The sequence below is a fragment of the Ictalurus furcatus genome, chromosome 16 (genome assembly GCF_023375685.1).
Source record: "Ictalurus furcatus strain D&B chromosome 16, Billie_1.0, whole genome shotgun sequence".
Classification (NCBI taxonomy): domain Eukaryota; kingdom Metazoa; phylum Chordata; class Actinopteri; order Siluriformes; family Ictaluridae; genus Ictalurus; species Ictalurus furcatus.
In genome coordinates, this window is record NC_071270.1 from 6,925,485 (window position 1) to 6,953,298 (window position 27,814).

General features: G+C 41.7%; 2 protein-coding genes across 3 annotated transcripts; both read left to right on the top strand.

Annotated features, from left to right (window-relative positions):
- The first annotated feature begins 216 nt into the window (after positions 1-216).
- tmed2 (transmembrane p24 trafficking protein 2) lies at positions 217-8,139 on the top strand. 2 transcript variants are annotated; one of them, XM_053644931.1, is made up of 5 exons: positions 217-764; positions 1,102-1,294; positions 4,911-4,931; positions 5,435-5,542; positions 7,178-8,139. In XM_053644931.1, the coding sequence occupies exons 1-5, from the start codon at positions 585-587 to the stop codon at positions 7,300-7,302; spliced, it is 627 nt and encodes a 208-aa protein (XP_053500906.1). In that variant the 5' UTR covers positions 217-584; the 3' UTR covers positions 7,303-8,139. The 2 variants fall into 2 exon arrangements, with proteins under 2 accessions (XP_053500906.1, XP_053500907.1); XM_053644932.1 differs by lacking the exon at positions 4,911-4,931 and having other exon boundaries at positions 247-764.
- A 1,643-nt stretch (positions 8,140-9,782) lies between these two features.
- On the top strand, positions 9,783-27,425 carry ddx55 (DEAD (Asp-Glu-Ala-Asp) box polypeptide 55). Its single transcript, XM_053645785.1, has 14 exons — positions 9,783-9,933; positions 10,022-10,072; positions 10,164-10,250; positions 12,879-12,970; positions 13,050-13,112; positions 13,190-13,339; positions 13,438-13,627; positions 15,495-15,577; positions 15,713-15,844; positions 16,491-16,583; positions 23,582-23,696; positions 24,267-24,435; positions 25,202-25,494; positions 26,714-27,425. Exons 1-14 carry the CDS (start codon positions 9,811-9,813, stop codon positions 26,894-26,896), a joined length of 1,824 nt encoding a protein of 607 aa, XP_053501760.1. The 5' UTR covers positions 9,783-9,810; the 3' UTR covers positions 26,897-27,425.
- The last annotated feature ends 389 nt before the right edge of the window (positions 27,426-27,814 follow it).

The following is a 27,814-nucleotide window of genomic DNA, read 5'->3' on the forward strand; positions in this document are numbered from 1 at the left end:
AAATAAAAACATTTTCCAAATCCAATTCTTCCATTTGTTACAGGATCAGATTTTTAAATAATAATAATAATAATAATTTTCTCCTCTATCTGATCTACTTTTAAATTTTTTTATTTTGCTGATATTAGTCTGGTACTGATACTGTACAGTAATATCAACTGCTCTAACACATTCAAATAAATTCATGAAGAGCTGTATAGCTGATTTATTGCATCAGGTGTGTTAGGAGCAGAAACTTGTGCCACCAGAAAACGTAGAAGACGTCTAGACATATATAAAACTTAATATATGTGCAGTTGACGTGCATGTCGTGTATTACTGGGTATTAGAGTGGGGGTTCTTTTTTTTTCTTTCTTTCTTTTTGCTTTCGCGTTTCGTCTCGACTGGTTTGGACCTCAGCGCGACCCGTCATAAGCTTTACGTGGCAGTACCAGTGAAGCTCCCTGTTCAACTTAAAAATAGCCTCGGCTCTCTCCCCGTTCCCTCTCTGCTCATGGAAAGCGGGTCTGTTTAGCATCTCTATACAGACTCTTGATGGTGCTGGTGGATTTATTAGCGCGTAATCACGTCAGTTCGAAGCGAGAATGTTAACGTTTTCCGAGCTCGTCGTCCTGCTCGCTGTTTTGTGCGCTACAGCGAGCGGCTACTTCGTTAGCATCGATGCTCACGCGGAAGAGTGCTTCTTCGAGCGCGTGAACTCGGGCACTAAGATGAGCCTGATGTTCGAGGTAGCGGAAGGAGGCTTTTTGGACATCGACGTTGAGGTGAGAAGAGTTGAAATGAAAAGAGCCTTCTGTTTTCCTGTCTGCTGTGGAAGCGGAAGCTAACATATGTTTCTAGCTAAAGAGCTATGGAGAAGAGAGGAGGAGTCTTGAATGGCTTCCTGTGCGGGATGTAGTCCACTAGATTTAGGTGTGTGTAGGCTTTGTTTACTTCACTGTGTAGCGCGTCTAGAAAGGGAACACGCGGCTAATTAGGACGCAGCCATCCGGAGTAACCCTTTCACTAGCTAATGTCAACGCTAGGTATTGAAGTATGATTGTTCTTCTGCTCTTGTAAGTTAACTAATGAAGTGTGGTGACTATTTCGTGTTTCTTGTAGATAACTGGACCAGATGGAAAGCAGATTTATAAAGGAGACCGGGAGTCCAGTGGGAAGTACTCTGTGGCGGCCCATATGGATGGCACTTATAAATTTTGCTTCAGCAACAAGATGTCCACCATGACTCCTAAAATCGTGATGTTCACCATCGACATCGGTGAAGCTCCCAAAGGCCAGGACATGGAGACAGAGGGTAATATTATTTGGCGCTTTTACTTTCTCCTTTTGCTCCCATCCATGTTGTCAAATCGCATAGTTAAAGGGGTCGTTCCCCCAGAAATGACAACTCTGTCATCAGTTACTCCCCGTCGTGTCGTTCCAAACCCATAAGCCTTTTCCTTCGTCTTCGGAACACGAGCGAAGACGTTCGTAATGAAACCTGCGAGATTTCTCCGGTTTACAGTCCAAAACTTTCAAGCTCCAAGAAGTTCATAAAGCCATCGTAAAAGTAAGCCGTGTGACTCCGGCGGTTTAATCCCGGTTTTATTAAGCGATTCGAGTGCTTTTGTGTGCATGGAAAAACCAAAATGAAGTCTTTATTCGTGAAATACCTTCATTTCCGCGTAGATCCCCGACCTTGTACACGTAGTCACTGACATGCTCATAAACCAGGGGTGTAACCTGGCCTGGGCATTCGTGACTGTAGCCCTGAAGATTTTTTTTCTTTAGCCATGAATAATTCTCCATTTTGTCACTACGTAACTGAACATCAGTAAAAGAAGTGTTGTGATTTTTGTATCTTCAGTGATCGGATGTAAGATCAATGACCAATCAGACAGGGTTTACAGGAAAACGCGTGGAAATACTCGTGTCTTATTGGCTGACAGCTCTCAATTCTGCCAAACACTAGTTCACAGTCAGTTAGTGTGCAAGGAAAATGGATATGCACCGATTTTTTTTATTATTATTTTTCTTTGTTTATTAACCGGTAAAGAGGTTGAAACTGAAATAGTAACATCCTCTCACACTGAGCAGGAAAACAAGGAGTGTAAATGTGAGTTCCAGTTTACGTGAACATGATATAATGAGTCCTTATTTGTCACATATACATTACAGCACAGTGAAATTCTTTTCTTCGCATACCCCAGAATGTCAGGAAGGTCAGAGTGCAGGGTCAGCCATGATATGGCGCCCCTGGAGCAGAGAGGGTTAAGGGCCTTGCTCAAGGGCCCAACAGTGGCAGCTTGGCAATGCTGGGGCTTCAACCCCCGACCTTCCGATCAGTAACCCAGAGCCTTACCCGCTAAGCCACCACTGCCCCCGTGATATGAGCAGAGCGTAAATACAGTAACGTACTCCGCACGGTTCTGTAGCAGATAAACCCATAGAGTGATAACTTAGTTGAGCCTCTCCTTGGCTATCGAAACCAAACTAGACTAGTCTCGTGTTAGTTAGCCAAAAAGTTTAATATTTTATCAGTCTGGTAGTCCTGCGAAAAGCGGTAACACCTGAGGCAGGTTTTATGATAATTGGACAAAATTTTGTATTTTTCACAATTTTTTTTTTAAGCTATTAGCCCTCACATGCAAGGAAAAAACCCACATGGAAACAGTCTATTTAGAAGGGATATTTTATAAGTTTTTTGATGGAGAAGAATCTGGGCTCAGCGCCGGATGATTAACAGTCCAGGTAACTCCCCTGTTCTACACAGAGTTTACGCTGTACGGGTTTCAGCTTGAGTTTGCGAGTGAAAATCGCACGTCGGGAATGAATTCTCCGGTCGGGAGTTGAGTCACGGCCTCATCCAAATCATTTTTGAGTTGAGGATGTTTTCCGCTACGTGATTTCGTTGCTTTTAAGATTAGCACTTGTCACACTGTACGACATGATCCCAGTTCTGTAACGTGCGGAGAAAACGCGTGTTCTCTAACGATACACCCGCGCTTAAACGAAATGACTCCGTCCTGCTTGCATCATCAATCGGCACGGTTCCGGGCTCGTGTGCAAAATAGGGTCGCATGAGGATGATCGCGTGTTTTGTTTACATTTCATCATCGCCACTACTGTATTTGTATGTCCTACGTCATTGTCCTATTGGTGGATTTTAGATGAGCATCGCAGCAGCGCTCCGATGTGACTTCCTGCCTCTGCCAGAACCTGGACGTCTTGGGTTGCGATGGCACCAAAGTGAGCACGTTGCATTGTGTTGAAAGACCGCCAATCTAAACTTTTGAGGTTCTTTTACCGTGTCCGATTTGAGTCTGCGACGGCAAAATCGGGCCTCATATCGTACGCTGTAAAGCTGGCTTTAAGTCTCCGAGTGTGAGTGATGCCAGGACGCTCATTTAAAAGCCATCGGTAGGAGGGTGGTGTAGGATTGCGCAAAGGTCACGGGACAGCCACAAATACAGTAGTGGTGATAAAACGTAAGTCAGACATGCTTACAGACTGATAAATGATCCTTATTACCTCGAGCTCACCCTGAAGATTGTTTGTTTAGGCAGCCTTGTTTTCTGCACCGGAGTGGATCATGCTGGTTGATGACGTGTGCAGAACGTAACCATTTCCTCCCTCATACAATCTGACATGAAGAACAGTTTATCACACTCGGTCTGTAAGAGAATTCGGCCAAGGTTTACGTTTGGATGCTCTCGAACAGAGGCTTAAAAGCCTGCTGAAAACGTGGGGTGTAAAAATCGCTCATCAGTTTATTTACACTGCTGTCATTTTGCTGAAATCTGGACAAACCTTACAGTAGTGCTTTCTGTGAAGGCCACGTCGATTACGTCCTCTGAATACATTCATAACATGTTATAATGCCTTCAATGGGGGGCAGAGGTGGCTTGCCGGTTAAGGCTCTGGGTTACTGATCAGAAGATCGGGGGGTTCATGCCCCAGCACTGCCAAGCTGCCACTGTTGGGCCCTTGAGAAAGGCCCTTAACCCTTTCTGCTCCAGGGGCGCTGTATCATGGCTGACCCTGCACTCTGACCTTCCTGACATTCTGGGGTATGCGAAGAAAAGAATTTCACTGTGCTGTAATGTATATGTGATAAATAAAGACTCATTATGCTGCATTATGCATATTGTTATGCTGCGTAAACATCGCGCCCATGTGTTTATAAATGAAAAGAACACACAAAGTAGTGTTTGTAACAACGTCAAATATTAGTTTACTCATTTTTTTTCCCAAGTGACTCAATTTATGTTACTATTACCAAAATTTACATTTCCAGCATTTTACTTGATGTTTTGTAGTAAGCACGGTGGCTTAGTGGTTCGCACGTTTGCCTTGCACCTCCGGGGTTGGGGCTTTAAATCCTACCTCCGCTCTGTGTACACGGAGTTTGCACATTCTCCCCGTGCTTCGGGGGTTTCCTCCAGGTACTCCGGTTTCCTCCCTCAGTCCAAAGACATCCATTGTAGGCTGATCGTCATGTCCAAATTGTCCAGGTTGTGTGAATGTGTGAACGTGTGTGCAGTTGTGCCCTGTGATGAAATGGCACCCCGTCCAGTGTGTCCCCCTGCCTTGTTCCTTGGGATTGACTCCAGGCTCCCTGTGACCCTGTGAGATGGAAATGGATGGATGGAACAATTTCTCATTAAGCTCGCTGGTATAAATTTATTTAGTAAAGCTAAAGTGGGGGGGGGGGGGGGACAAAACAATCAAGACCGGTCTCAAAATACACACTGTGAAGTGGCTTCTTTTGGAGTTGGTGCTATAATGTGTTATAAACTCTAATGTATAATGTTGACACGATTGCCTTATAAATACATTATAACATAATCTGAGTGCAGTCCTAGTTCAATATGAATAATAAAATGTGTGATGTACCTTGGCCCTGACTGTTGACTTGCTCCTCTTCTCAGGCGGCGGTGACAGCTGGGATGGTAGGCACAGGCAGCATAAACAAGATCACTTTAACATGGAGATATTAATGCGTTAAACATGCTGCTTTAACTCTAACCTGTGCCCTTGGTTTGGTTTTTATCTGTTGATGAGCCCTTGTTGCCTGTTGCATTGTGCTTATAATAAGATGCTGAGAAGTAACCGGGTGTAACAGTAGTACCGGGTATTTAATGATTATATTGACAAGTTAAAAAAATAAAATAAAAATCATTTCCAAGTTGGCTGGTCAACATTTTATGCATGTCATGTGCCATAAACCTAAACTTACATTTTGACAGCAGAATGAAGAAAAGCACTTTGCTTGGCACTTCTGTTGCATGTGCTGTCACTTGTTGTATTTGGAGAAGAAAAAGCAGGAAGCAGTTAAACACAACATTTTTAGTAAGATTCTTTGCTGCTGTACTTTGCTCTCTCTCTCTCTCTCTCTCTCTCTCTCTCTCTCTCTCTCTCACTCTTTTAATTTTATTTATTTTTTATACTTCAGCTCATCAGAACAAGCTGGAAGAGATGATCAACGAATTGGCCGTGGCCATGACAGCTGTCAAGCACGAGCAGGAGTACATGGAGATTCGGGAAAGAATACACAGAGCAAGTAAGTACAAGTAACGCACATGCACATTCTCACGTCATCGTTCTCTCTCTCTCTCTCTCTCTCTCTCTCTCTCTTTTTAATTGAATTTTTTAGAAAGCTTGTCGTGTGAATGATGCTCTGCCAATTTATAGATTCTGTAGTCTACGGATCATATACATAAACTAAAACAGCATGAGACTTCTTTACCTTAAGTCTTCTCTGCAGAATAGGTCCAATTAATCTCTTAAGGTCCTGGTGTACTCTGTCCTTTTTGTGGAGATGACATTCGTGTGAACAAAATGCTGTAATTTTGAAGAAAACTATCCATCTTCTGAAGGCTTCACTCAGGCTACGTCCCCGTTAATCCTGAGAGATTTGAAAACTGCATTTTCATTTTAAAATGCTTTCCGTCTACACTGGCGTTTTTCAAACGATTTCCGAAAACTGCTCGTCCACACTGAAACGTCTGAAAACGCTTGCATCCCTGTACTGCGTGTGCGTAAGAACGTAAGATGCTTTGGCCTGAGTCATTTCCGTTAGGCGTTTATTTACTTTCCGTCTGTTTACTTTGTAGACAGTGACCTTAATCTTTAACAGAGCTATCAAACTGGATAGCAGGCACAGCAACTGCAGTACAACATTGTCCACCATCTTGTTTGTTTTGAGTTTAATGGGTCACATGACTAAAAATGCATCCTTTATTTTTTTTTGCATGTCTGTTTTCTCAGTCCATGCTACAACTCGAAAAGTTTTCCCTGTTGTCCGTTTGGGAGTTTTTTTTGGGGTTTTTTTGTCGTTGTTTTTTAAATCAAAAACAAAGTTGTCTCGGTGTGCATGAAAGGCCAAAACGTAGAGTACAAGATGCGTTTTCAAATTTATCTGGATTAATACGGAGCCTCTGTGGATGAACATGTTACAGAACAACAGGCCCAGATTGGAACATTCATACAGTCCGCCAAAAAGAAACCACAGAGTACGCGAGCTCGTACACCTTAAGAACGTAGGTCACAACGTTCATAAAAGTCTCGCTGAAAGTGTACTGGGGTGTTTATGTAGTCTATTCGGCAGTTCTTTACTCTCCTAACTTCTTGTGCCTACATTCCTCTGAGGCTCCCTGGGCTTGGGGCTTGGTTTGGGTTGGTAAGTATGGCCATATTTTCAGCACAGATTAAGCAAAACAATTTCCAGCAGTTTAGAAAGCTTTATTAAATAATAGTGGTCAAATCCTGACCGGCGCAACAGAAACGGGTCTGGAGATTGGGAGTTTGAATCCTTAGAACACAAAGTTGTCCATTTTTTTTCTCTCTCTCTCTCTCTACCCCTCCCAATCCCCCCCCCCTCTCTCTCTCGCTCGCTCTCTCAAAATCACAGCATCACTAGCCAATCATAGGCGTGTAAGAGCTCGTGTATGCGGAAGAGGGCAGATAGCACGCAGTATTGAAAATATGTATTTGGCTCATGTCTCAGTGGAAGCACGTTAGCCTTTTATCCTGCCTCGTTGGTAACTGTGGTATGATACTGGGCGGGAAGTGACAGATGAGCAAATTGAGAACATGGAAGTGGAGGAATCCAGAAAAAAAAAATCATCTTATTGTATAGTTGAAGGTTTGTTAATTGTACACATTAACATGTCTTTTTGTTTTTTTCCTCTCCTAGTTAATGACAACACCAACAGCAGAGTGGTTTTGTGGTCATTCTTCGAAGCCCTGGTGCTCGTTGCCATGACCCTTGGACAGATTTACTACCTGAAGAGATTTTTTGAAGTACGGCGAGTCGTGTAAAAAAAATTTTAAAAATAAATAAGTAAATAACCACACTTCCTCTCCACTATCAAGACAGTCATTCAGTACTCCACGGATTGGCTATCGTGCCTCAACAACGTTCAGAAGATTTCTTCTCATCCGACATTCAGTTTCCGTTTTTGTCTTTACTTGTGTGTTTGTTTAGATTTGGTTTAGTTCATTTGGGGAGCTGTGATCTTTCAGGCAAATTTTTGTTCACTTTTAATTTCTTTTAAAGCCCAGTTCTTACTAAGCCGTTTTATTTTGTGGAACTCATTTCTTTTTGCTTCTGGTCTAGTTTAATCTGCGTACTTAATAGACAAACGGTGATAACGAGGGTGTATCGGCTGTTGTTTAGAGAATGCTTCAAGCATTGCATGGTGTAAATTTCACGATATTGTCTAATGTTTTCAATGAATGATTCAGTTGTTAACTTGAAATGAAAACAAGTGGTCTGATAATTGACTTTTCATGCACACCCTTCTTAGGCTTTTCGACTTCTTTACTTTACATGGCACATAATTAACGTGTATTAGCCAACCTATGGAATATGACTGTTTACGTATTAAAATGGCTTTATTGTATTTTCAGACGTTTAAGTATAATTTCCATTTTGCAGGGGGTTTTTTTCTCTGTTAACTGGGGAGGGGAGTAATTTATGTACTTTTTTACTGTTACATGTCTGTATGGACATTTAATTCTTTAACATTTGCTATAGAAAGAAATTGGTCATGACTACTGCAGAATTGATGGTAAAACTGTACAATATTGTAAAGTAGACTGTTCAAGTGAATCAAATATGAACTTGATTTAATAAAATGTTCTTTGAAAATCTCATTGTTTTCTCCACGTTAACTCTTGGTATTTGGTTAGGCTGTGATCCTGGCAATGATGTCACTACAACCAACAACACATATATGGGATTAGTTACTATGCCATAATAGTGTGCTATTGTTATTAGCGTTATTTGGGTCCGTGTGCTATTGTGACATCCGTTCTACGAGCATCCCAGAATTGAAGCTATACGAGACCAATGTTCATCATGAAGTAAGAAAGCATGACACGGATGTGCTTGTACTAGGGTTGTCACGATACCGTAAACATATCTTACGATACTACACCAGCAGAAGTATCACAATAACAAGTAGTATCATGATACCATGCAATATTGTGTTTAATTCATCATTCAAATCTACAAAATGAACCAAATTTACGGAAATATGTAGATTGAAATAAAAACCAGACAAGTCCAGATTTTTTGTTCAATACTTTTATTAATGAGAATGAATAACTGGCTTTTGGGCTTTTGGGAAAAACTCAAGAACAATCATACAATTTGCAAGCAACTAATTCAATGTGCCACATATTTCAGCTACTGTTCCCTAGAACAATGAAATTGTGCAAATGTAAATTGTCATTTCCAGAATGAACACAATATTAGGAATAAATAAGTCAATTTGAAATGAACTAGAAAAAATCATAACATTGGGAGCATTGGCTCACTTACTAACAAATATGGCTAATTTTTGGGTTAGCACAGAGTTTGCTCACCTACTAGCAAACTAAAAAATTGTATTATTTAGAGCAAACAACAAATTAGCATCAGAATCACTAAACGCATCCAAAATATTTTTATATAAATATATTTATAGTGCTTCAGGGTGGAGTTTTACATTAAGGCAAGAAACCAGTACAGGTTACAAAGAAATTAGTCATGTCAATAATGTTTCAGATTTTGTTTATTTAAAAAATATGTATGATAAACATATTATTTTTGTCCACATATTATTATCATTATTATTATTATTATTATTATTATTAATAATAATAATAATAATAATAATAATTTTCTGTGTTTAGAAACTAAAATCTCATTTTCTTGACCTGCATATCCATGAAAATGGATACATCCATATCATATCTCTAATTACTGCAGAAGAATTTCCCAAAATGTTGAATTATTAATGGATTTACGTTTGATTTATAAGCTGACAAAAATGGCATAAATTTATTGTTGTTATTTTTGAACAGCACATGGTATTTTCCTGTTCAAAAATAGATAAAATCCTCTCCTGCAAATGTTTTTCTCTTGAGTGAAATAAAGATTCATCAAAAGCAAATTTATTTTTCAATCAAATGTACTCATATTTAACAATGACTCATTTTCATGCAGAACTGTAAATCTTTCTAAAAGTTACAATGCAAAAAAAACAACAACAACAAAAAACCCACCAGTAATCCATTGAATGTGATATATATATATAGAGCTCTATAGTGCCTCGCCTTTACCACACACACACACACACACATATATATATATATATATATATATATATATATATATATATATATATATATATATATATATATATATATATATATACATACACCATACTGTAGAAACTGACCAAAAAATGGAACGCAGTAACGTGTATGTTTTTGTTCCCACCCGGACCGCGTTCTCTGTTGCACCGAAAGCATGGGAACGTGATTGGTGAAACAGAAAAAATGAAACGCAGCAATATGGAGAGTATAAGCGATGGAAAGTGGGCTAGTTTACCGGTGAAACTTCACGAGAGCATACATTTGACCTTGAAGAAGCTGGGGTTTATTTATATGACTCCGGTTCAGGTATTTTGAACGTATTTTCCAGTTATATCTACTTCCAGTTATCTGTTTCTCGGAAGTTCTAACATACTATTGACATGTTTCGTTTTAGTCAGCATGCATCCCTCTTTTCATGAGCAATAAAGATGTTGCAGCCGAAGCGGTAAGTGCTTTCTCTTAGCATCTGTTTTCAAAAGTGGATAAACTATAGCTGCTGACTTGGACGTGTCTAAACCTCTGGTAAAACGCTGCAGGTCACAGGCAGTGGGAAGACTCTTGCTTTTGTCATTCCTCTGCTAGAAATCCTCACGAAACGCGAGGAGAAGCTGAAGAAAATGCAAGTAAGTGAGAGCAGTCACTGCTGTGTATAAATATCCACCGTGTCGATTCATTATATTATTGTTACCCGTGTATCTGTATATCTTATTTTATCTAGATCACGTGATGGATATGAGGCGAGAGTTTAGGATTTCAGCTTTTATTTCCTGGTGTTTACATCTAGATGTGTTTAAACAACATAAAACAGAAACTTTTGTATCAGACCACCCATTTTTTTATTTCAGCAAAAGTTTAGGAGCTGATAAATCTCAAAGTAAATAAAGGTAAATAACACTGAATATTTGGTTGCATGTCCCAAGTCAAGCGTGAGATCACCAAACTGTTGGTTTCTTCTTTTGTGGTGCTTTTCTAGGCTTTTACATCAGCTTCTTTCAGTTATGAAGCTGAAACTGAAAGAGTTTCAGCTTGAGAAAAGATGTTTCAGAAAAAGATGAAGTCCTTTGTTGATTTGACAGTGTGTTGTGGATCATTAGCTGCGTTTACATGGACAACAATAATCCACTCTTAATCCGATTAAGACCATACTTTGATTAAGAAACTACCATGTAAACAGCAATTTTTACTTACCTTAATCTAATTATTGAATTAAGCTCTAATCGAACTAAGACAGGTGGAGTACTCCTGTTTTAGTCGCATTATGGCCGTGTATTACAAACATGTAAACACCTTGATCACATTATGAACGTCGTGTGAGAGTTTTCACCGCATTTTGCGACGGGACACAATCACACACGGCAGTTTTACGGCGAGCAAGAGAGTTCGGCCGCGTTCCAAACCGCATATTTTCCTACTATAGGCCTGTAGTGGGGAAAAATACATGTATCTCGGCTACTATATAGACGGTAAGTACACGGTTTGGGACGCAGCCCACGGCTTCAAGCAGTTGTCTATTAGCACATATAGCATGACAAATAATTAACTGCACTTAAAGCGTTCGTAAAAAAATTTTAAAAACCCAAAACTGTATACGGTATCATAACGAAGACGAACTGTATGTTGATGCGTGAAATTCTGGAGGGACGGCATGGCGCGGTGACGTAAGGACGCGGGTTGTTAATCTAATTATGTTCTGTAACATGTAAAACGGGTACATGACTGGAGTATTCTAAAAGCGACTCATGTAAACACCTTAATCACAATATTATCTTAATCAGAGTAAGGTCAATAATTAGATTACTGCTCTCCATGAAAACGTAGTCAATGTCTTGCTGCATGATGAAGTTCCTCCTGATTAGTTTGGATGTAGTTCTCTGTAAATTGGCAGAGACAAAGTTCCTGTAAACTTGTGAATTCTGCTGCTACCATCATGAGTTCCATCATCAATCAAGATTAGTGAGAATGTTCCAGAAGCTGCCTTGCAAGCACAAGCCATGACACTACCTCAACCATGTTTAACAGATGAGCTTGTATGTTTAGAATCCTTAATTCCTCCACACTTTGGCGTTTCCATCACTTTGGTAGAAGTTAATCTTGGTTCCAGAACTTTTCTGGCTAGTCTTTCTTTCATTCTGTGCGAATTCCAGTCTGGCTTTCTGATACTTACTGCCGATGAGTGGTTTGTGTCTTGTAGGATGGCCTCTATATTTCTGCTCTCAAAGTCTTCTTTGAACGGTGGATTGTGATACCTTCACGCCTGTCCTGTGAAGGTCATTGGTGATGGCATTGACTGCTGTTTTTGGGTTTTTCTTCACAGCTCAATGTTTGTCATAAGCTGCTGTTGTTTCCCTTGTCTGGTTGCTCTGTACACCAGTGGTTTCTTTCTATTTCAGGACATTCCAAATTGTTGTATTGGTTATGCCCAATGTTTGTGCAGTGACACTGATTGATTTTCCCTCTTTTCTCAGCTTCAAAATGGCTTGCTTTTCTCCCATAGACAGCTCTCTGATCTTTATGTTGGTTTATCCTTTTTAACAACAAATGCAGTCTTCACAGGTGAAACCGAAGGCTAAAACCAAGAGTGGATGCTTAGTTATTTATTGTTTAAACACCTGTCAGTCACATGTTCCAATATTTTTGCTCGCCTTCAAATTGGGTAGTCTCATAGAAAATGTGCTATGTTCTATGTCATTTAACACATCTACATATAAATATCAGGAAATAAAAGCGGAATTTTAAAACTCTTGTCTCATATTCATCTTTTGATCCCAAACCCAAATGTCTTCAGTCTACATCACAAACAAATTAATTGGCCTTGCTGCTCCAAAATTTTATTTATTTATTTATTGTTTAATGTGCAGGACAGGTGGCTCTCCAGGACCAGAGTTGGGAATTTTGGTTAAAACAATACACTTGTTGTTTTTATTGGTAATATTTGTGTATAATTGGTGGATAGTTGAATAACGTAAAAACTGGCAGAATGACAAAACCCCCTGGGCTTGGCTTCATCAAAGCAGTGAACGCAGATATAACACAGAGACACAATCTAGGACAAGAATGCCAGCTTGTTTGTGGATCTATGCTAAATTGCCCCTAGGTGTGAGTATTTCTCATGGGATCCTGCGATGATTTCCCCATTGTTCCTGGGACAAGCTCTGGATCCACTATGACTCAGGCCAGCATAAAGTTGTTGAATGGCTGCTTGCTACCACTCACTCCTCTGTTTATAGTCATTACTCGTGCCTCTTTTGCAGGTCGGTGCTTTGATCATCACACCGACCCGAGAGCTGGCACTCCAGATCAGTGAAGTTGTGGGCCAGTTTCTTGAGGAATTTCCTCAGTTCAGGTCTGTTTCATGGCTATAAAGAAGTACATTAATATTTCTGGCAGAAACTTGATCTTGCGTTTCTTTCCAAATATTTCAGGCAGATTCTTTTAATTGGTGGAAGCAACCCCATTGAAGATGTAGAAAAGTTCAAGACCAGTGGGTGAGTGGTGACTGGTTTTGGCAGTTAAATTGGAAATCAGATTTAGTCCAGTGTAATGTGAGATATTTAACCCGTAGAGCCAACATCGTGATTGGAACCCCTGGGAGGCTAGAGGACATGTTCAGGAGGAAAGCTGATGGCCTCGACTTGGCCAGCTGTGTGAAGTCTTTAGACGTGCTTGTTCTAGATGAAGCCGACAGACTGCTGGACATGGGCTTTGAAGCTAGGTGCCATTTTAAACAAAACTGAATTCTCTAGTAGTTAGAAAAGCAGCCTAGTCCAGTTTAGACCACCTCGGTTAACAAACCTTCTTCCCCTGTTGCAGCCTGAACACTATTTTGGGCTATTTGCCCAAGCAGAGGCGCACAGGGCTTTTCTCAGCAACACAGACTCAGGAGCTGGAGAAGCTGGTGAGGGCTGGCCTCCGAAACCCGGTCCGGATCACGGTGAAGGAGAAAGGAGTGGCAGCTACAAGCATGCAGAAGACTCCATCGAGGCTTAGTAATTACTACACAGTAAGCAGCATGACAAGGATAATGTCTACTTTGGATATCAGAAATGAAGTGAAGTAAAGCTTACAGTAGAGGTCGACTGATTGGTCGGTTTTGCCGAATAATCGACACCGATAACTTAGTGGCCTCTAGAGTTCACTGACCGATTTTGTTGTGTTATTTGAAGTGTTTTTTTTTATTATGCAATTTGGATATCTCTGTTTTTATTTGTTATTTGGAGTGTTAATTTTTGGTTCAGTTTGGCTGTATATCTTTCTTTTTTTTTTAACTTTAATATTTATTAATAGTTTATTAATGGCACCCTTGGTGAATATGAGCAAAGAAGGCTGTGAACATTTCTTTATTGTTTAACCCTTTGATCTTTTGTTTAAAAAACACAGAAATACTCTGCTCTCATGGAGCTCAAACAATTGCAAACTCAACACAGGTTTATCAAAAAAAAAAATCTTTGTTACATAGGTGTACCACAATTATTGGCACCCTTCTAGTCAATACTTTGTGCTACCTCCCTTTGCCAAGATAACAGGTCTGAGTCTTCTCCTATAATGCCTGATGAGTTTGGATAATACATGGCAAGGGATCTGAGACCGTTCCTCCGTACAGAATCTCTCCAGATCCTTCAAATTTTGAGGTCCTTGCTGGTGGACTTTCCTCTTCAGTTCACCCCACAGGTTTTCTATGGGTTTAAGTCAGGGGACTGGGATGGCCATGGCAGGACCTTGATTTTGTGGTCAGTAAACCATTTTTGTGTTGATTTTGATGTATGTTTTGGATCTTTGTCCTGCTGGAAGATCCAACCACAGCCCATTTGAAGCTTTCTGGCAGAGGCAGTCACGTTTTCATATAATATCTGTTGATATTTGATAGTCCATGATGCCATGTATCCTAATAAAATGTCCAGGTTCTCTGGCAGAAAAAACACCCTCACCACCTCTGGTGTTTGTTGTCAAAAAGTTCTATTTTGGTTTCATCTGACCATAGAACCTGATCCCATTTGAAGTTCCAGTAGTGTCTGGCCAACTGAAGACGCTTGAGTCTGTTTTTGGATGAGAGTTTTTTTTTTTTTGTTCTTGGAAACCCTTCTTGTGGTGATGTAGATGACTTCAGATTGTAGTTTTGGAGACGCATCTAACTTCTGCAGTTCTCCAGCTGTGATCCTTGGAGATTTTTTGTCCACTTGAACCGTCCTCTTCACAGTGCGTTGAGGCAATATAGACACGCGTCCAATTCCAGGTTGATTCATAACATTTCCAGTTGACTGGAACTTCTTAATTATTGCCCTGATGGTGGAAATGGGCATTTTCAATGCTTGTACTATTTTCTTATAGCCATTTCCCATTTTGTGAAGCTCAACAACCTTTTGCTGCAAATCACAGTTATATTCCTTGGTCTTATCCATTGTTATGAATGACTAAGGGAATTTGGCCTATATGTTACCTCCATATTTATACACCTGTGTTTGATTTCCATGAGAGCAGAGTATTTTTGTGAATTTGTTTTGAGCAAAATATTAAAAGATTAAACAATAAAGACAATTTTTCAGACCCTTCTTTGCTCTTATTTACCAAGGATGACAATATTAATGGAGGGCATTGTATATTAATATTTAAATATTTATTTCATTTTTAAAAAGTACAGTACATTTGTAAAGTCATGTACAGTACATGGTAAAGTCAGTATTGTTTATTTTTTTAGCAGTATTTTACTTTGTTATTTTTTTCATTCAGTATGAATTTTAAAAACTATCGGTTGATTAATCGGTTATCGGCAGGTACTGAACAACTTATCGGTATCGGTCAACTCTAGCTTACAGTTGCATGCAAAAGTTTGCACACCCTAACTGCTTCATTTCATCTCATCTTTTTGGCAGATCTGTAGAACAGAAGACAAGTTTAACACGCTGGTGGCTTTCCTGAGACAGCACAAACATGAGAAGCAGCTTGTGTTCTTCAGGTGTTTGCTGAAAGCTTTTGTGCAGAAGTGAAACAAACGAACACTCGTGTCCTTTCTTTCACGTTTTATCCACCTTCCAATTACTGTAAAGCTCTCTCAGTGTCTTTATTCTTAATCTGTTTGTTTATTTCACAGCACATGCGCCTGTGTGGAGTATTTTGGAAGAGTGCTGGAGGTCTTTATCAAAAACGTCACCATTCTTTGTATCCATGGTAAGATGAAGGACAAGAGGAGCAAGATCTTCTCCGAGTTTCGGGAATTAAAGAGGTAACACCTCGTTTTACTGTAGCGCAGTTTTTTCCTTTTTTCCATTTGTTAAGGTATCTATTCATCACGTCTCTTTCTTTGAGGACGTGTGTCTTTCCTTGCTCAGAATGGTTTATTGAATTAAAAATGGGGGAAAATTTTTCAAATCTATACAGTAATGAATGAAAAAAGGAGTTTGTTGTGCAACTTCTTTTAACTGGTCAGTGGAGGTTCTGGAGGTTTATCCATCATCCGGAACTTTTGAATGTAGTGTTAGTGAGTCAAGGGTAAATATATTTTGCCATACTTGGTATAAATCAATCAGAGGAGCATGTTATTAAGCTCCCTTTATGTTTTCCTGGGTTAAATGGTGGTCATAAAAAGCCCATAGGTCCATGTTTGTGTACTAAGGCTTCATTTTCTTCAATTGTCTATTCATTAACATGACAACATATCTGCACATTGTGCATGTGTCACATATCAGTACCTGGTTTTGGATGTTTGTTTCTGAACATTTTTTACGAATGCAAGTATGAGTAAATGAGCACGGTATCATATTGATACCCAATACCAGTATCAGTGCAACCTTCTGGTATTTATAACAGTTCAGGATGCTTTAACTTATTATTAGACTACGTCAGTTCACTGAGATGTTTCTAACTTGCAGCGGGATACTCGTGTGCACTGATGTGATGGCAAGAGGCATCGACATCCCGGATGTGAACTGGGTGCTACAGTACGATCCTCCAAGCAGCGCAAGGTAAGAACACAGCTAGTGGTGGTGTGGAGATAATAGACTGCACTTATATGTCTTGATAAGGATGTTCAGCATACCCAGTGACCAGTTACTTCATGTTTGATAAATAAAGTGGCTTTCATAATTGATGGCTTTGTAAATCGATAAGTGTAGGGTTATCACAGTTTTACAGTTAGTCACTGTGTATGATCAGATAGTGGTTCCAGCTGTAACCCACTAAATGCACAGAGTAACATGGCATTTCTGACCTAAACGAAACCACTATCAGTATTTGGCTAAGCAGCTCGGAATTTTTCTGCACTAGTTAGATTAGTTATTTATTTATTTAATCTGCTCAGTTCTTTACCTGACAGATACTCTCTCTTTCAGTTTATAATGACATTGAGACCAATACTGACAGTGGGCCTCATTTGTCAAGCTGGATACAAATGAATTTCTTCATAAAGTGTTTACATAAGACATTTGGTATTCATGAAAATCCTGTAATAAAAACAAGTACTCGTGCTACTGAGTGTGTCAATTTACGCATAAGAAGACGAACTCAATGTAAACCTCGATTGATTGTCTTCAAGTCATGTAAATCACGAGGAGTTACTGCATTTTTATATTAGACTTATGCTGTCGAGTTTAAATAGCTTGTGTATTTTTAGTTACACACACAAATTTAAAAACGTTTACAGTGCTGCTTGAAAGTTTGTGAACCCTTTACTATTTTCTGTATTTCTGCATAAATTTGATTTGAAATGTGAAAAATCCTAAAACTAGATCAAAAGAACCCATTTAAACAAACGAAGCAAAAACATGATCGTTTTTACATTTATTTATAGAGCAAAATCATCCAACATTGAATACCTTCGTCGGTAAAAGTATGTGAACCTTGACTTTCAGTGACTGGTGTAACCCACTGAGCAGCAATAACTTCAACGTTTTTGGTAACTGGTGATCAGTCCTGCACAACAGGTTGGAGGAATATTGGCTCATTCCCCCTTACAAAACTGCTTCAGCTCAGTGATGTTGGTCTTCCTTCGTTTTGTTTTTTTTTTTTTTTTTTAGGTCCAATATTTCTATTGAGTTAAGGTCTGGACTTTGACTTGGCCATTCCAAAATGTTACATTTGTTCTGCTTGTCACGAATCGTGACGGACCAGAGATAGGACGGATGCAAGTGCAGTATGAACAGTTGTTTATTTGAAAGAGAGACAGGCAGACAAATCCAAAACGTGATCCAAAACGTAATCCACAAACATGCAAGAGGTCAGGCGATTGGCAAACAGGCATACACGGGGCAAGGCTGGAATCTAGGTCGTGGTCACGGAAAACAGGGTCGATAAACAAAACGAGAAACGAACTATGACGAGGGACTGGAAGCGGATAATCCAGCGCGAACTAACTCTAAACATGGAACGTGACTATGACTACTATACGAACTAAACTAATTCTAAACATGGACCGTGACTATGACTACGATACGAACTAAACTAACTCTAAGATAATCTTCCGCGTTGTGTGCTGGGAGGCGCGCGGTATATATGCGGACATGATCAGCGTCTAAACCGCTAGCAGCTGAGAGCAATACAGACACACGTGAAATCCCAGCCAATGACAGAACAGGGAGGAGACATGACAGAAACATAAACAAAACACACGTGTCCAGATGTCACTACGGTCAACAACGGAAAAGCAGGTGCTCACGCATTCGCGCTTAGAGCACGCTGCTTCAAGGGGGAATCATGACAGAACCCCCCCCCAAAGGCACTCCTCCCGGAGTGCCATGAGTCATCCCATTTCATTGGCGGCCCCGGCCCCCTGGGCTGAACGTCCCAAGCAGTGCCAGGAAACTGCACGGTGTTCTTGGCGGCGCAGGGAAGCAGAGCGACGTCCCTGGCTGAACAGGGAGGCAGAGTGATGACCACAGCCGAGCAGGCAGGCTGAGTGAAGTCCTCGGTGGAGCATGAAGGCAGAGCGACATCCACAGCCGGGCAGGCAGGCTGAGCGAAGTCCTTGGCGGAGCATGAAGGCAGAGCGACGACCACAGCCGGGCAGGCGGGCTGAGCGAAGTCCTCGGCGGAACATGAAGGCAGAGCGACGTCCTCGGTGGAGCATGAAAGCGGAGCAATGACCACAGCTGGGCAGGCAGGCTGAGCAACGACCTCGGCGGAGCATGAAGGCAGAGCAACGTCCTCGGCGGAGCAGGGAAACAGAGCACTGTACTCAGCAGAGCAGGGAAGCAGGGCGACGTCCTCGTCGGAGCATGAAAGCGGAGCGACGTCCCCAGCTGAACTGGAAGGCAGAGCGAAGTCCCCTGTAAGGCCAGGGAGAGGAGCGTGGGTCTCCGTGCGGCCAGGGAGAGGAGCGTGGGTCTCCGTGCGGCCTGGGAGAGGAGGTGGGTCTCCGTGCGGCCAGGGAGAGGAGCGTGGGTCTCCTCGAAGCAGAAGGGGGGAACGATGTTTGCCATGGAGCATGAAGGCTGAGCGACGTCCACAGCTGAACAGGAAGACTGAGCGACAACCTCAGCTGAACAGGAAGAGTGAGCGACGTCCACAGCTGAACAGGGAGGCTGAGCGACGACCACAGCTGACCAGGGAGGCTGAGCGACGACCACAGCTGACCAGGGAGGCTGAGCGACATCCACAGCTGACCAGGGGGGCTGAGGCTCTGAGGTCACCAGGTGAACCTTGGGCATGGGCGGAGCTTGGGTGGCCGTGTCAGTAGACACGGGCGTGAGCAGAACTTGGCTGTGTGTGTCAGCAGACTGTGGCGTGAACAGAACTTGGCTGTGCGTGTCAGCAGACAGTGGCGTGAGCAAAACTTGGCTGTGCGTGTCAGCAGACTGGGGCGTGAGCAGAACTTGGCTGTGCGTGTCAGCAGACTGGGGCGTGAGCAGAACTTGGCTGTGCGTGTCAGCAGACTGGGGCGTGAGCAGAACTTGGCTGTGCGTGTCAGCAGACTGGGGCGTGAGCAGAACTTGGCTGTGCGTGTCAGCAGACTGGGGCGTGAGCAGAACTTGGCTGTGCGTGTCAGCAGACTGGGGCGTGAGCAGAACTTGGCTGTGCGTGTCAGCAGACTGGGGCGTGAGCAGAACTTGGCTGTGCGTGTCAGCAGACTGGGGCGTGAGCAGAACTTGGCTGTGCGTGTCAGCAGACTGGGGCGTGAGCAGAACTTGGCTGTGCGTGTCAGCAGACTGGGGCGTGAGCAGAACTTGGCTGTGCGTGTCAGCAGACTGGGGCGTGATCAGAACTTGGTGGGTCAGGTCATCAGACGGGAACATGAGCAGAGCTTGGTTGTTTGTTTCAGCAAACTCTGGCTTTGGCAGAACTTGGGTGGTCGTGTCGGTAGTCTTGGGCGTGGGCTGAACTTGGACGACCGGGTCGGTAAACTTGGGCGTGGACAGAACTTGGGCGACCGGGTCGGTAGACTTGGGCGTGGACAGAACTTGGGCGACCGGGTCGGTAGACTTGGGCGTGGACAGAATTTGGTCGTTAGGCTTAGATATTAGCGGAGCTTGGTCAACTGGATCAGCAGGCTTGGACGTGACCTCAGGAACTTGAGACTTGACTTGGACCTCAGAGACTTGAGACTTGACTTGGACCTCAGGGACTGGAGGCTTGACTTGGACCTCAGGGACTTGAGACTGGACTTGGACCTCAGGGACTTGAGACTGGACTTGGATGTCAGAGACTTGAGACTTGACTTGGACTTGGACCTTAGGGACTTGAGACTGGACTTGGACCTCAGGGACTTGAGACTGGACTTGGATGTGAGAGACTTGAGACTTGACTTGGACTTGGACCTCAGGGTTGAGCTCTGGTGCTGGAGCCTCCCTGTTGACCTCTAGCTGGAGCTCGGCAGGTGAGCCTACCTCGTGGGTCTCAGGTTCGAGCTCTGAGGTCGCCAGGTTAACCTCCGGCTGGGGCTCTGCATGAGTTTGCCTGTAGTAGTGGGTAAACGGCAGGGCAGGTTTGCCTGCCAGACTTACCCCCCCGAGAAGTTGTTTTAGCTTGGCCCTCGCCTCCGGACTCCCGAACCGCATCATGAATTCCCCCACAAACTGTTCTACACTGTCCAGGTTCCTACAGTCCTTATCCAGTTGGAGCTGCACCCACTGACGGGCCGGTCCAAAGAACCGGGACCACATGAATCGGAGCCATTGCTTCTCCTCTGGCTTAGGGTCTAACAGGCTGGCAGAATAGAATTGACAGTCTACCAGAAAATATTCAAGGGCACCGAAAAATCCGTCAAATGGGTCAGGAAGCTCCATAAATGTCCATTGTGGGAAGTGGACTGAGTCCATAGCAGGGACGGTTGGCGTCGACTTCCGGGTTCTGCGTTTTCTCCGTTCTCCTGCTGCATCCATGTTTCGGCGGAAGATTCTGTCACGAATCGTGATGGACCAGAGATAGGACGGATGCAAGTGCAGTATGAACAGTTGTTTATTTGAAAGAGAGACAGGCAGACAAATCCAAAACGTGATCCAAAACGTAATCCACAAACATGCAAGAGGTCAGGCGATTGGCAAACAGGCATACACGGGGCAAGGCTGGAATCTAGGTCGTGGTCACGGAAAACAGGGTCGATAAACAAAACGAGAAACGAACTATGACGAGGGACTGGAAGCGGATAATCCAGCGCGAACTAACTCTAAACATGGAACGTGACTATGACTACTATACGAACTAAACTAATTCTAAACATGGACCGTGACTATGACTACGATACGAACTAAACTAACTCTAAGATAATCTTCCGCGTTGTGTGCTGGGAGGCGCGCCGGATATATGCGGACATGATCAGCGTCTAAACCGCTAGCAGCTGAGAGCAATACAGACACACGTGAAATCCCAGCCAATGACAGAACAGGGAGGAGATATGACAGAAACATAAAAAAACACACGTGTCCAGATGTCACTACGGTCAACAACGGAAAAGCAGGTGCTCGCGCATTCGCGCTTAGAGCACGCTGCTTCAAGGGGGAATCATGACACTGCTTTAACACTTTCTTTGTAGACTTGCTTATATGCTTAGGGTTGCTGCATGACCCACTTATGGTTAAGCTACATTCACCTGTAGAATTTGCTGGTACTATCTAGAATTCATAGGCCCATCAGTAATGGCAAGCTGTACTGTGCCTGAGGCAGCAAAGCAGCCCCAATCCATGATACCCCAGCACCATGCTTCACAGTTTTGGATGTGGTTCTTATGCTGGAATGCAGTGTCTTGTTTTCACCAAACATAACGCTTTTCATTTAAACAAAAAAGTTATATTTTGGGTTCATCTGTCCACAGAACATTCTTCTAATAGGCTTCTGGCTTATCCACGTGGTCTTGAGCAACCTTCAGACAGGCAACATTGTTCTTTTTTTTACAGTAGTGGCATCCTTTTTGCTATCCCGCCATGCACACTGTCCTTGTTCAGTGTTGGCCTGATGGTGGACTCATGAACATTGATATTACTTACTTCAAGAGTGGCCTGTAGGTGCTTAGGTCTTACCTTGGTGTTCTTTAAGACTTCATGTAATATTATTCGCCATGCCTTTGGAGTGATTTTTGCTGGACAGTCACTCCTTGGTAGTTTGGCCTTTCAGATGTTGTTATGCTGTTGAATATTATTTGATTTTTATTGGTACAGAGGTGAGTCAAAATAACTTTCAGAAAATACCTTCTACTTGTGAGAAAGTATATTTTTGTGTAAGCTTTGCCTTTTATGGAGTTTTGTGGGTGTCGCTAAATGCATATCAGCTATGCCATGCACATGGCTGGTAATTTACCAGACGAACCCAGGTGAGCATTATTTCGGGTCCTGAAGAGGACACTGAAAACAAACAACAACTGAAAGAACCTCCAGTGCAATCTTGGAATAATCAACACAAACAAAAAACAGTTGGTGATGTCAATGCGTTGTTGACTTGCGGTTATTGCATTCAAGGGATATGCAACCAAATATTAAGTGTTATTTACTTTAAGACTATCCCTACCAGTATTTTTGCTCACATAAAAATTGGGTGATCTACCACCAAAGGTGCAATGTACTAATCTGTTTAACACATCTATATATAAATATCAGGAAATGAAAGCTGAAATTGGACTACTCTCAAAACTGGACTACTGCAACTCACTACTCTCAGGCCTCCCAGCCAGCTCCATCAAACCCCTTCAAATGATTCAGAATGCAGCAGCACGCCTCATCTTCCACCAGCCCAAGAGAACCCATGTCACACCCCTCTTCATCTCCCTCCACTGGCTTCATCTAGCCGCCCGTATCAAATTCAAGGCCTTGATGCTCACCTACAAGACCTTGTCTGGAACAGCACCCTCGTACCTCAACACTCTCCTGAAGGCTTACATTCCCTCACGCAATCTGCGATCGATTGACGGCCGACGCTTAGTAGTGCCTACTCAGCGTGGCACAAGGTCCCTTTCCAGAACCTTCACACTATCTGTCCCTCAGTGGTGGAATGAACTTCCAACCTCAATCCGGACCGCAGAATCTCTCACCATCTTCAAAAGACAGCTAAAGACCCACCTCTTTCGTGAACACCTAATCAACCCATAACAAAAAAATTTTTTTAAAAATTTACTCTGGCACTTACACCTCTACTCTGCGCACTTCTTCTGGAACTAGTAGCACTACTTGTATTGTTCTTTGCTTGTATTTTCGCATTTGTAAGTCGCTTTGGATAAAAGCGTCTGCTAAATGAATAAATGTAATGAAATTCTGATGTTCTGTATTCATTTTTGATCTCGAACCCAAATGTCTTCAGTGTATATCGAAAACAATAGAATTGGCCTTGCTGAGGGGGACTGTATATAAGGACGTGTAAAGATTTCATATTTACTTTTCCCTTAAACTTTCACCAGCTTGTGTGTTTTTAGATGGTCGGTTAATAACGTGATTCTGTGATGTTTTTAAACTAGGTTACCATACTGTGAAAATTTCAAAAGTTTCTATATTTCAAAATTAAATAAAATAGTTCCCCTAGATGACTGTACGTTTCCCTCCCGCAGTTCTTTTGTGCATCGATGTGGCCGAACCGCTCGTATCGGAAACCGAGGCAATGCTCTAGTCTTTCTCCTGCCAATGGAGGAATCTTACATCAGTTTCCTGTCTATCAATCAAAAAGTAAGTGCTGGTGGAACTTGGTTTATTTACATCGTACATTCATGTTATCTGTTCAAAGTGCGTGCTTGGTTTCTCAGAGAATCTTATGCTTTCATGATTTAACATTTAACATGAAAGTCCTGTAGAGCCCCTGCTGTGCTCAGCTGGACCAGGTGTGTGAGCAGTAGCTCTGTACAGGACAGGGTTTCCCCCTAAACCCCAGAGTTATAATGATTGAGAACAAGTCTCTAATAATAATAATAACCAAATTGTATGATGATATGCATATTTTCTAACCTGCAGTACGGTCGTGGTTGTTAAAATGACTTGCTGTGATCTTTTGCAGGATGTGATGTGTAGGTGTCATTGACATGCAAGCATTTCATTTGTCCACACACTCTAATTGAAGCTTGCACTATTCTTTCTAGTTTAATGATACGCAAACATCAGAAATGAATGAAGTCTAAATTTCCAGTTTCATCTGGTGTGGAACAGTTATGCTATAATAACTTTATTACCACATATCATCAGTAATTGAATAATAATGAATTCAGAGGTGAGTTGAATGAATAAATAGCTTGTGTCCTGCAGTGTCCCCTCCAGAAGTATCCTCCTGTGAAGGACGTAGTGGACGTGTTGCCCAAACTGAAATCTCTTGCTCTTGGGGACAGGGCTGTATTTGAGAGAGGAATGAAGGCGTTCGTCTCATTTGTCCAGGCTTATGCAAAGCACGAGTGCAGCCTGATATTCCGACTCAAAGGTCAGTGCTAATTAGCGTCTTTTAGTGCATGTACATCATTTTAACTCCTTTGCATTTGCTCTTAAGACAACATGCATTTAAATGGCAGGCATAATCTGTGAGGTGGGAGGGGGGGACCAAGGAAATGTTTGTGGAAGGAAACAATGGTATATTGATAAAGAAAAGATCTGATGGCTGATAGAAGATTTGATGATGTTTCAGAGTTACTCCGTCTTTTAAATAATTTACATAGTGGTATGTAATGGAAACGTCGAAAGATTCACATTTTATTAAGTGCTTTTAAAGTTGGATGGATGCATAACAAGTACAAACCTGTCCATATTTAATCAGCATATAAATATTTGATTTAAAACACTACAGGGTGTTATATAATAGGAAAATAATCAAAAACAGGGTTGTGTGAAGCACAGACACTGTTACTACTCCATTTTCCTTTAAAGACATGTCCTAACGTATTTTATTCCTTACATATAAAAATAACAAGTATGTTCTACTGATCTAAGTAAGCCTAAAATATGTATTTGCTTATTTAATATGGACGTTTGGAGTTTATAAGGTGTGATCTGAATAATGAGCTTTTTTTCTTGCTATCTTGATCCAAATTTGACCTCAGCTGAATCTGCTTGGTATTTTTTACATGCTACAGAGTTGTTGTTTTTTTCCACTTTTAATTTATCACCTGCCTGTGTATATACTTTAATTGAATTTCATGAGTATATTTAGAGGCGTGTCCATAATACCTCTGTTACCTCGTTGTGTCTGTCAGATCTGAACTTTGCCGCTTTAGCTCGAGGCTTCGCTCTTCTTCGTATGCCCAAGATGCCCGAGTTGAGGGGCAAAACATTCCCCGGCTTCGAAGAGATCACGGACACAGACTCGATCCGTTTCAAGGACAAGAACCGAGAGAAACATCGGCAGAAATCGTTACAGGAGAAAAAGGAAAAGCAAAAGCAGGCACTGGCCCAAAAAAAGAACTTCATAAAGAACAAAGCCTGGTCCAAGCAGAAATCCAAGAAGGATAAGAGGAGGAAGGTGGTTGCCAAAAGGAAGATGAATGAGGTTGGTTTTGCAGTCTCAATTTCTGATTGTTCAGAAGGTGTTAATTTAATTACCTTTAACAGCAGCTCTGACGGTAGTGCCGGCTGCAGGGCAAATCAGAGGTTTCTATTAATGTGCTCATTCTAATACATTATTCTTTTTTTATAGTAACGGTTAATGCACAGGGACTTGGCTGTCTAGGGGGCCCCACATAATATAAGACCAATAATAACATGATTACAATTGTGTTATTATTTAACAAAGAAAAACAGATAATCATAAATTTAGCTAATCTTCCTGCAAAAAGGTGTCTCCAGTATCAGTGTTTTGAAGCAGCTCGTGTTCCACCAGAAGAAAGTGTTCATAACAGATTAGCTTGCACTTTCTGGTTTCTTGGTAAACAGGACAAAGTAACTTTTGATTTATTAACTTCAAGAGAGACAAAAAAGGAGGCGAGTGAACAAAACGACTGGCTGTAGCCGATGATGCAAGTGAAAACAAAAGGTTGCTTGTTTTGTGGACTATGAAGCCATGAACTGATAAAAGTATGACAGTTTGTGCTTTCATAACTTAAAGTTTACCCACTGACAATTTGCAGTGGTATAAGAGGAATAATACGGGGTGCCGTCTGTTGAGAGCCGGGGTGCCGTGTAAAAATCCTTCAAACATTTCTAAAATGCTAAAATGTGTATAAAATATTTAATATATATGATAAATATCTGATGTCTGAAATAACGACACAGACACAGAAATAATAAGAAAGACACACATGCATAATATTAATAAATGAAATATTTTTTTAAATAATTCCCTCCCCCTCGACCCCCCTCGCTGATCTGTCAGCAGCACGTCGACATCAGTATGCATAACGCATGTGTGTGTTTTATCCTAATAATTAGCGTGTGACAATGCGTGTGTAGTGCAAAAGAATATGGACAGATTTCTTAAAAGAAAAGCTCCAGGTGCTTCTGGACCATCAACTTCATCCTCATGTAGCTAACGCTATCTAGCATCATATCACACCACATTATTTTCTTCTAAAAAATTGATTATTATCATCACATCCCAAGTAGTTTATTCATTACTTAGTCATTTGGCAGCGATTGAAGATTTAGGGCTCAAGGGTGTACATCATTTCTGTCTGACCTTATTCTGCTCAAGCATTAATGGCGGTTGATTCAGAAACCATCACAGTTACAGATCTCAAGTTAGTTTGTTTTAATGCCTGTTTTTGTCTCAGGGATCAGACGTGGATGATGAGGACATTGACGAGCTTTTGAGCGACACACGTCTACTGAAGAAGCTCAAGAAGGGAAAGATTAGCGAGGAAGACTTTGATAAGCAAATGAGTACAGAAAGAAATTCAAAGCATAACAGAGCAGGTCCCTCTCATGAGGATGGCGCAGAAGGAGGGAGTGAATGAGCACACAAACCAGGTCCGTTCTGCCGAGATATCAGTGTGCTGTATCAGCACAGGCAAAAGTTCATACAACTTCGTGGTTTCATATTTGTTATTGTTGTATATCAGATTGTGTAATAATTAAAGCCTGTAGGATTTCTGTGGTGAGAGGAAAACTATACATGTATTGCAGAAATCTGATTTTGTAAACAAATTTTAAGAATTTGGTGATTATTATTTCATACAGTCTCAAAAGAGTCTTTTCTGTACTGTGAATTTAAACATGTTTTGCAGAAAGGGGGTGAGAGTGCATCTTCTAGGGCAGAGTTGTGTTTGCAGAAAATCTTGTGCAAAATAAATGTCTGTGTGTGTACATTACTGTGTTGGTGTGACATCTTTTATATAATTCCTAATAATTAACTGAGGTGGTTAGAGTACATAAAATACAGCAGTGATCATTTAAATCAGCATTAGATAGACCTGAATTGCATAACAGTAATAACTGTAAGAGATGTCCCAGTTTTGGTGTCAGGGCTTTTTTCACAGTCCACAGAACAGCCTGAAAATTTTGTAATTAAAACTGATCATTCCTTACAGACGATGGGATGTCCTGATACTGAACATTTATGGTCTTCTTGTACAGCGTCATATACAGTTGAGTACCACACTTTGTATACATTTAGGACAAAATTAAGACAAATATATTTCATACTAATAAGACATGTGCCCAGGGACATGTTTGCTTTGCGCCTCCAGGGTTGGAGGTTTGAATCTCACCTCTGCCCCGTGTGTGTGGAGTTTGCATTTTCTCTCCATGCTTCGGGGGTTTCCTCTGTGTACTCCAGTTTTCTCCACCAGTCCAAAGAAGAATAAAGTTGTAGGCTGATTGGCATTTCCAAATTGTCCGTGATGTGTGACTGTATGTGCGATTATGCCCTTCTA

Bases quoted from the DNA above. Each gene is read 5' to 3' on its own strand.
- tmed2 (XM_053644931.1), top strand. From the start codon at position 585: ATGTTAACGTTTTCCGAGCTCGTCGTCCTGCTCGCTGTTTTGTGCGCT. The intron at 765-1,101 runs GTGAGAAGAGTT...TGTTTCTTGTAG, and splicing joins TTTTGGACATCGACGTTGAG to ATAACTGGACCAGATGGAAA. The intron at 1,295-4,910 runs GTAATATTATTT...TCCTCTTCTCAG, and splicing joins CCAGGACATGGAGACAGAGG to GCGGCGGTGACAGCTGGGAT.
- ddx55 (XM_053645785.1), top strand. From the start codon at position 9,811: ATGAAACGCAGCAATATGGAGAGTATAAGCGATGGAAAGTGGGCTAGT. The intron at 13,340-13,437 runs GTGCCATTTTAA...CCCCTGTTGCAG, and splicing joins GACATGGGCTTTGAAGCTAG to CCTGAACACTATTTTGGGCT. The intron at 13,628-15,494 runs GTAAGCAGCATG...TCTTTTTGGCAG, and splicing joins GGCTTAGTAATTACTACACA to ATCTGTAGAACAGAAGACAA.